The 10000-nt window shown below is 38.3% G+C and overlaps 1 protein-coding gene across 3 annotated transcripts in view; it reads right to left on the bottom strand.

Moving 5' to 3' along the window:
* Positions 1-934: 934 nt before the first annotated feature.
* LOC138022780 (galanin receptor 2a-like) overlaps positions 935-10000 on the bottom strand; it is a 13003-nt gene continuing 3937 nt past the window's right edge. Inside the window, exons 2-3 of one of the 3 annotated variants that reach the window (XM_068869731.1) lie at positions 4498-4721; positions 935-3555 (exon numbers count right to left, since the gene is read on the bottom strand). In XM_068869731.1, coding sequence (XP_068725832.1) covers positions 1660-3252 — 1593 coding nt within the window. In that variant the 5' untranslated portion in view covers positions 3253-3555; positions 4498-4721 and the 3' untranslated portion in view covers positions 935-1659. Of the gene's footprint in view, positions 3556-4497; positions 4722-7751; positions 8034-10000 lie in introns of those variants that run through there. The other 2 variants (XM_068869730.1, XM_068869732.1) reach the window with 2 other exon arrangements.

Here is a 10000-nt window from a genome sequence, read left to right as displayed (position 1 = left end):
TCATAGGGCTTGCCCATTTAAAAGAGATAGGATCCGAGCTAGGATCCGAGCTGGTATCCGAGCCAGGATTCGAGCCAGGATCCGAGCTAGGATCCGAGCCAGGATTCGAGACCTAAGCAAGACTACCCGAGACCTGCCCTAACCCTAACTAGCCCTAACTAGACTAGAACCAACCTAAATAGACCTAACCTAACCGACTCGAGACCTAACCTAACCGAGAGATCCGAGAATAAATAGCGGAGAACGCTCATCTTAGCTCGAATCCTGGCTGGAATCCTGGCTCGGATCCTAGCTCGAATCCTGGCCCGGATCCTAGCTCGAATCCTGGCTCGAAGTTTAGGTATCCTCCATTTAAAATTCGGCAAAAAATATCGATTGTTATAATTTAGTTTCCGGACAGTCGCTAATCGAAACCAGATAAGAGATCAAGTAAATTAAGAATGAAAAGAATATACACTTTGCGTTGGATAAGACCTCAATTCAACTAGATTTAAAAAGCCATAATTAAAGGTTTCATTTCGGGTCAGCCACAGATAACCTAAAGAGTTCCAATTATTAAAAAGTAGACAACACTTCGACACCGTATTTCGATTAAACCAGAACGTTGACATTTTATTTGCGAAACACTATTATCAGAGAATATCTTCCCGAAAGAACCTTTAATGCGGATTTCGAAATTAAGGTATTGAATTATTGAGTTGGACATTTAGCTTTGGCAAAACAAGATCAGTCTTTGTTGGCTACATTGAATAAAAGATTGGGTGTCAAGTTTATTTTTCACACTATAGAAACCATTGTTTTTCTAAGGAATCATTTTGACACGCACCCTTGGTGGGCCTAAGGCAATTTTTTCAAGACAAACAGATAAAAGAATTGCTTGCTGTTACAAAATGACGCGGGATATTAAAAAGATGGAGCTATTGTCTCCGGGCGATTTGATCACAGGAAAGGCTGGTTTTTTGTTTTTTAACATGACCTAGTCGTAAGAAATGAGATTTTCGTGCGACCTCGTTTTCGGTGTGTATAGAAATCAGTGAAAAGTGATATTACATAGTCGTTCAATAAGAGTGTTGATTAAAACACAATTAGTGCTGTCAACAAGCTAATTAAATTCGTGTTAGCTCCTTATTCAACCATGAAATTTCTTGCAAATTACAGGGAAGGTGGGGTCAACAGCGCAATGTTTCATCATGTTTTGATTGAGCTATTTTTCGCTTGGTCACTTGTCGGAAATAATGTCGAATATCTAATAACGAAAGGGTTACATCTAAAAGTATCTAGAATACAAAAAGTGAAAAGGTCAACTTCTTTCGATGATTCAAAGTCGGACAAAGTAACATTCAACTGTGATTTCTTTATTCTTCAAAGCTCTGCTTGTTTTTTTTTTTTTTAGCTAGATTCTTCTGTCACAATCGATGTAAACTTTTCAGTGCTTTAGTCTTCTCGGGTCCTCTTTGTTCTCGCCTCCTTGATTATGGAACGTTTATGGTATTTGCACTTTTTAAGTGACTCTTAAAACCAGTTTAGCTATGATGATATTTATCTCGTGTGTTCTGTTGACTCTAGGCTTATCTCGTTATTACTTTCCAGTGCGGGCATAAAAAATTGCTCTTAAATTTAAGCAAATCCAATCTAGACAAATTCGTCCCCATATGAGTTTTAAATGTCGGTTTCTTTTAATGCGGTTATATACGCAAGCAGTTTTTTGTCTCCGTTTTCCGCCTCGGTCCAACAGGTATTAAATGGTTGCTCTTGGGAAACAAAAGTCATTCGTTGTGTTTTTAATTCGTCTTTAGAATGCCGCGTCGTCATGCCGGGATTTCCATCACAAATATCAGTGTCTCGCTGAGAACATGTACTACGTACAATTCTCTTCACTTTAGGAAAAGCAAATTGTGTAACCTTGTCTCTTGTATTTCCAATTTTGCCATTATAATTTAACAATTTTTGTTCCTCTTCTGTTCGACCAGAGCAAACAGCTGATCTTCCGGTGCGCAACTCAATGAAATACTTATTTTGCGCACCGCTCCCTCGAAAACCATCTTCATCTCTAATAGTTTCTTCTCCGCAGTTGGATTGCGAAGTCGTACTCAAAGAGACATTTCCGTTGCTACTGAGGAAACTGTCTTGACTTTCTGCCTTTTTATACTCGCTTCTTCCCTTTCTTCCAGGTGTTTTCTCTTTTGATGATAATCCCAGAAAAAGAGTATTCTCTTTTTGCTGTTTGTCAGCATTAGAACTAGAAGTTCCATCGGCGCTCACTCGCTTGTACATCGTTAATCTGCGTTTCCCAGTTCTTTTCAAGGGATTCGAAGTCTGAGAGCCCTGCATGTTACGAACGTCATCAGACTTATGGCATTCACAGTTGAAGAAACTCTTAAATACCCTCTTGAATTCTGCATTGAGCGTTCCATAGGCAATTGGATTTAACGCGCTATTTGCCATCGGGAACACGTTTGAAAAGCGCAACACATACACTCGATATTTGGAGCTTCCTAAATTCCCGTACGTCCACCATAAGAACACCAGGTGTTGGGGTAACATACACACAGCGTACAGAATCACCAGTGCAATAAGCATGTTTGTGATTTTTGATGTCTGCTTCATTCTTTTCCTCACGGCTGCTGCGATGGCTTGCGAACTTTTGGGGAGCAATTGAATTGCGTTGTTCTGTCGTATTTTAAGGGCAATTAAAACCGCCAAAACGGCAATCAATGTCAAAGGGAGAAAATATTGAATTACGAAGATAAAATTCCAGTATATCTCACTGTAAATTTTCTTTGGCCACGTCTCATCGCAGAAGACCTTCCCTCTTGCAGGTCTAACTTCTCCGGCGACGATAATTAGTGGAGAGCTTATAGCCAGCGAGCTAAGCCAAATAATCGCTAATATTATCTTGACGAACTTGCCGCTTAAACGGGGATTTAGAGGATGAGCAATAACTCTATATCTATCACAGGTTATAGCCAGCAACGTTCCAATAGAAGCACAAAGACACAATGGGACGAGAATGTACACAACATGACACATGAAATTTCCAACCGCCCAGTTTTGGTTGTTCTCAAACGCCGCCATTTGCGTCGGCAAGTAGATGACCACGATGAGAAGGTCACACAGGGCTAGATTGAAAGTAAAAATGTTATTGCTGTTCCGCATTCGCTTGCGCCGAATAACAGCCGCACAGACCACGGAATTACCAATAATCCCGACTATAAACACGACGATGAAAATCAGACGAAGTGTCCATCGCATGGGTGGAGGTTCGATGAAATTGCCATTTTCTGTCGGGTCGACAACGGTGTCATTTTTTTGCGTTCATGTTGAGCCTCAAATCCAGCTCCTCATGCTCGAGTTTTTAATTTAATCCAATTTATATTCTTGCGGCTAAGTTGCCGTAGGATTCACCCAGATGAACTGACCAGTGAAATTGCGCTTGGAATTCGAAATTTGACGTCCTTAAGGAAATGTCCGACTTTATTAAAACAGTGGTGTCATGCCCTTAATTTCTCTCTTTCAGTACAATTCTTGATGGCCATCACCTATTCATCGATTTACCTGAAATTGAAAACATGCTTTTGAAACGATTCAAGCGAATAATGAAACCCAGATAACAATGTTTGTCTTATCAAACCTCTTTGGGAAATCTCTGATATGTAAATGTCCCTATTGACCACTTGAGAAATAAGGAGAAATTGATACCTGTAATTAAGAGTGTAGTGTTTCGGTCGGCTATGGCAGTATTATACATCTGTATCGACGACTTAGTGTTTTGAAAGAATCAATTAAATATACAACCAAATGATCTGTCTGTTTTAAGCTTACTGTCTCAGACTGTCTAAAATTAGACAGCTGACTTTGTTCTTAAGCCCGGCAAGACCTTCACAATCTCCTTTCAGCCAAGATCCATTGCACCCAGTGCAAAAGATAGTCTTAAGCGTTTAATCATTTATCTCTCCTCCGCTAAATCAATGTTAAGTCAGAACGGTTGTGATATAAATCGTACTCACAAGTGATCAGTTTCCAATCAGTTTCCAGTTGGCTATTATTGATAGTTCAGCAGTGCAGCGTTATCAACAGTTGCAGAAGGGACCATAACAATTTTTTTTCGTTGATTGAAAGGACCAATGTTTACGCTTACGCACCTAGTACTGTTTGGGAAGCAAAGACTGAGGTCCCATAATATCAAGGTAACAATTTAAAGATCGCTTGAGTTACAGTGCGACGCGCTTTACCTTGGTCACCTAACAATTTGAAAGTTTTTGCAAATTGTCCGCCAATCGGGACGTGTGAATTTGATTGACAGTCACACCTCCTTGAAAAGTGTGCACAGTTCTAAGTTGAACACCGTTGTATGGGTTGTTGAGGTGACGTATTTTCCCGTAATTGTCAAATGTGAAGTTTGTTAGGTGGCCATGGTAAGGCGCGTTGCACTGTAAAGTTCTTTCTTCAATAATTACATGTAAATGGATATTTTCACTTAAAGAAAGCACACTTTACCAATTTCGCGGCAAAGCTTCGGTTCCTACGTGACGCCCCGTTTCATAAAGTTTGCCAAACTAGAAGTTATTTAGATCAACAAGCGGGCTGTGAATAATCAGTAAATCACGCAAAGTCCCTTCCAATGAAAACGTCCTTTGAAGACACAAATATGGTAACAGTTTGTGACATAAGATCGCTGAGGAAAACACCCGTGTCTTTCTTTGCGGTAACTGTGGATATTTCTGAATGAAAAAGCGCAAATGAATATTTGAAGAGCGGGTTACAGACGAAAGAGAGATTGGAGCAATCTTCACAATTAGTTGGACAACTTAAGCAATTGTCTTTTTTTGCAACTGAAATATTCAGGTGGCTCCAGCGGGATTTGAACTGGTGACCTCTACGCTGCCGGTGCAATGCCGGTGCGATGCCGGTGCGATGCTCTACCAAAACGAGTGACTTCATAGCTCAGTTGGTAGTTGCGGCATTGCACCGGTATCCCAGAGGTCATGGATTCGAATCTCGTTGAAGCCAGATGAATTTTTCAGGTGTCAATAAGACAAAATTGGTTAAATTGTGTAGCTATGAGGGCGAGGACCGCTTCAATCTCTCTTTCGTCAGGACACTTCGGATGTATGAAGTAAATATATTATATACTCAACCGAACATCGCGTGAAATAAGTTACATGGTGCAATACGGAAGTTGTTTGGAAACAGTGATAGAGTAATTTTGTAGAGTATACTATATATTTAATAAATAAATAAATAAATAAATATGTAAATAAATAAATTGCATGAACGTAGTTGGTGACTGAAACATCAAGCTACGAAAACTCGTCCCTGTCGTATTATCCCGTTGCTGCCGTTTTGATCTTTGACAAATGATCAACGACGTTTATCTGTATTTGTTCAATTCAGTCCATTGCTCCCACGAAGGGTTACCTTCGAAACGTGTGCAGCTTTCGAATTTCTTTACCATATCAACTTACTGCCAATAAACAGCTTTGTCTTTTTTTGTTGGCCGTAACGAACGCAAGAAGGCAGTCTAAAACTGATTTTTTGCTTTGCTTTATTGACAAACATACAATAAAGATCACAATAAAGACAATTACTAACTATCGGGTACTAAGAACTACACTCAAGCTACACTGAACTGGGGTTAAAGTTAATGATTCAAGCTGTTCTAGTTACAAAAAATATGTATATATATATTAAGGCATCTCGGCTACACGATCTCTTATTGGTTACAATATTCTACATGTAACTTTTTATAAATGAAGTAAGTGTTACCGAAGTAACTTTTCAGGATGAAATCTAGAATAGAAATTCACTTCAAATTCTTCTAAAGATATCTTATTTTGTGCTAATTTTTTGCGTGTGCAGATAACATTTAGCAAAGAGGAGGTACAATATAATTCCCGTATTATTGGATCGGTCTTGAAGGAGGCTTTGCCTTCGACCATTCATGGGAATTTGTTTGTTATTGAATATAAATTCCTGGTCACTTTCTTGGTGATTGTAAGAGGATTTAAGTTCAGTGAAATAATGTAACAATAACTTTGGGAAATGTGCCTCCTCAAGAAATTCTTGGTCATAATTACAACGCAACAAAAATTTTAACCTATCGTACTTATCAAAAAAAAAAACGTTCTGGAATTACCTTTCGGGATTCGCTCCTTTGGTCCTTTATTAAGAATCTCGAGAGCCAAGCTAGAAGCATTACTTTTAATACGCTTGATTTTGTATTTCTTTTTTTCCAAATGAATTTAAATATTTCAGAGTCAGCGGCCTTAATATAATCTTTAGGAATGTCGGTACGAGCTGCGAGATCTTTTTGTTATGAGCTTTTTTATTTTGTGATTGGCTGTTGCTAATAATCTGACTTGTTTTGATTGGCTGATTGGTATGACTGAGTGTCGAAACTGAATTTACGTCTGACTGGTTTGTCTTTATTGGGCGAAGTCAGTGATCGACAAAAAAGTCTTTTGAGTTTTTATCTGCCGGACCTATCAGGCAAAACCAACATCAACTCGTGAGCTGCAGAATGCAGTCTCCAGTTCTTTCTTAATTGTTTCATCCTACCAGTGACGTCGTTTGTAATTGGACAATCAATGATTTTGGTTTGCAAGGATTTCGAAAATTGTCGAGACACATTGTTCACAATATCAACTATTATCTTTTCGCCATGTGCATATAACCGATAAAGTACTTTTTCCATTTCGAAGCGTTCAACACTAACCTTAATTTGTCGGGGTTTAAATCATTAAAAAAAAAACCTTATCAGCACCAGTAACTGTTTCCTATCTTCTGGCAAAGTGTCCTTGTTTTACTAAGAAAGTTGATGTTAAAAGCAAACATCTCTTCTTACTCCACAGGGTGACATTATAAGCCTCGGAATGAAAACAACTGACACATTTGTAAATCACTTGCAAATCAAATTCAACGGCGAGCAAGTCAACTTCACCTTGATTTCGACAATTTAAAATGGCGAAAAAATGTTGGTAATAACCTAGATGATCCACCTAAGTTTAAATCTGTATTGAAAAGACAATGATTAATTCCTCGTATTTTTCTCAATCTAATTTGCTCAATGAGTACAATCCTTATTTCACAGAGAAATCACCCATTGTAATTTTAAATTAAACTTAACGAAAGCTTATAACCCGCTCAGAGATTTGCATAATTCGATCCGGATTTTAAAAAAAAAACTATTTCCTCAATATTTTCTCGTTTGCTCAATGAAATAAATCACTATATCGCAGAGAAAGCAGCTTCATACTTTACAATATTAAAAAAAACCCGAAGTTTATTACAGCTTATTAGGGGAAACAAAGACTTCATTGTCAGTCTTGCTGTCTTTTCGTTTTATTTCTAACCGAATTCAATTTTTCCAGTCTACTGCCGTGCCAATTGAAAATGATAAAAAGTAGTACATCACCTGAAAAAATTATTGGAACGTCTTGCTTAAACTGCCTGCTATTAGAGAAATGCCCAACTGGATCAACACGGCACTGCTGGTAGTCTTTTGACGACAAAATAATCTGTTAAGCAATTTACTTTCTTAAACACGATGGAGATTGTGTCTTTTGAGCAGTAACAACCAGTTACATGTCTTTTTTGATGTTATTTCCTTTACTTTTCTGGAACAAACGTTTGATGGTGTGGACGCTTTTGAATGCTTTGTCAGTGTACGTGGGTCTAACCAGGAATGATGTTGAGAGATGGTCGACATCAAAGTAAGGCGTTGCCATCGTCTCTCAGACAATATTACTCACCGCCTCGTGTATCCTTCCAGAGTCCGGCAAATTTCTATGGTTTGAGCTACAAGTAACTAATCGCGATTAATTCTCCATCGATTTTGGGCACTAACGCCTAGAGTTCCTCCGAGTCTTCAGCACCATACAGCCCAAACTGATCTACGCTCGATAGCTGAAATGTTTTTCATTTTCTCGAAGTTTAACAATCTGATAAGGGATCATACTTGATGATAGGGGATGTTCATCAGCGCTTGCTCGCAAAGCAATTGCCCCGCTTATTTCCCTAGGCATTGCTTTTATTTTGATCACACCAAATATTTAAAGTTACAGCCAAGGGCAGATAGCTGGATTTAACTGTTATTTAATTCTTAGAAACTGTTAATGAAGTCCAGGGTCGTTTTAGCAAAATTCCGCTTCCTGATAATTAATAAAACACGTGGCAAAAGGTGAACTTGTAAAACATACCAATACAAATAATACTTTGCTCTTTAATAAAGACATATTAATTACTTTGTTATAAGCTAAGTGGTATATCTTTGTACGAATTCTATTGAAAGTTCGAACAACACTCATCTCCAAACACTTTGGACACCTCTTTACTTTCAATCTTTTACTACAATATTAGCGGGACTTCAAACGCGATGTTTGACGAGTTAGCCGAAAGGTCTCTGATGAGTCCCTTGGCAGGGATGAAACATACGTATTTAAGGCTAGCCACCTGATTATGCATTGTGAAATTCTTACACTTTTTCAAGTTGTTAATTGGAATATTATGCAATTGGGAATTCTTATGTGATATAAGGCCAGATTGCCACCATCATTTTGATGCTAGCGGGACTTCAAACGCGATGTTTGACGAGTTAGCCGACAGGTCTCTGATGAGTCCCTTGGCAGGGATAAAACGTAGGCTAGCCACATGATTATGCATTGTGAAATTCTTGCACTTTTTTAATTTGTTAATTGGCCTATTATGCAATTGGGAATCCTTATGTGATATAAGGCCAGATTTCCATCATCATTTTGATGCTAGCGGGACTTCAAAAGCGATGTTTGACGAGTTAGCCGAAAGGTCACTGATGAGTCCCTTGGCAGGGATGAAACATACAAATGTAAGGCTAGCCACATGATTATGCATTGTGAAATTCTTACACTTTTTCAAGTTGTTAATTGGCATATTATGCAATTGGGAATCCTTATGTCATATAAGTAAACTTATATGTAATTCGTAAACCGACCTCTAGGCCTTTTCTGATAGCGACATGGTACAGACCTTCCTGTTTTCCTACCGATTTATTTTTAAGTTCTGAGTCATCTATCGACAAGGTTGATTCTCTTGACCTTGAATACTATTTATTGGGTGACTTAAACTGTAATTTGGCCTCTCCTACACCTGATGTAAACAGTCGTCATTTACTCGAGATTTTGGATCTATATGGGCTCAATCAATTAATAAAAGAACCAACTCGTGTTACTCAATCCTCATCTACACTAATTGATTTTTACTAATCATGTAGATAAGGTAAGCTGTTCCCGAGTCTCCCATATTGGCATCAGCCATCATAGCCTCGTCTATGTTTATCGAAAACTTTCTTCTGATTTATCACCTAAAGGACACTCTTATATCTCTTTTAGAAATTTTCGAAATTTTAATCGAGATAATTTTCGAAATGAAATCTCTCAACAAGACTGGTCTCTCGATGAATCTGAAGATCCAAATTTGGTTTGGTCTAACTGGAAAACAAAATTTTTGCGCGTTGTCAATTCTTATGCTCCAATTCGAACTAGACGTGCTAAATTGAATAACTCGCCCTGGATTAATTCAGTCTTGAAGAATGATATGCGCTGTCGTGGTGCTGCTAAAAAGAAGGCGATAAAAACAATCAATCCTCATGACTGGGCTAATTACAGAAAATTACCAAATAAAATCAACAATAAAGTAAAAACCACTAAGGCATCCTATTATCAAAATAGTCTTATTCAATCCGAAGGAAACTCTCGAAGGACTTGGAAAACTATTAATCACCTCATGTCCCGTCGTCTGAACAACCAGCTGTTAAAGGAAGTCACAAAATAAATGATATATCTATCTGTAATTCTAACGAGATTTCCAATACCTTGAACGAACATTTTTCAACTATTGGGCCCAGTTTAGCCCGCGAAATACCATCTACTTCGGACGAAGTGTCTACTCGCAAATTGTCCGCCAATCGGTACGTGTGATATTGATTGAGAGTCACACCTCCTTGCAAAGTGTGCACAGTTCTAAG

This window comes from Montipora capricornis, chromosome 11 (assembly GCF_036669925.1).
Source record: "Montipora capricornis isolate CH-2021 chromosome 11, ASM3666992v2, whole genome shotgun sequence".
In the NCBI taxonomy this organism is placed as follows: Eukaryota; Metazoa; Cnidaria; class Anthozoa; order Scleractinia; family Acroporidae; genus Montipora; species Montipora capricornis.
This window is presented reverse-complemented; position numbering and strand designations above follow the sequence as displayed.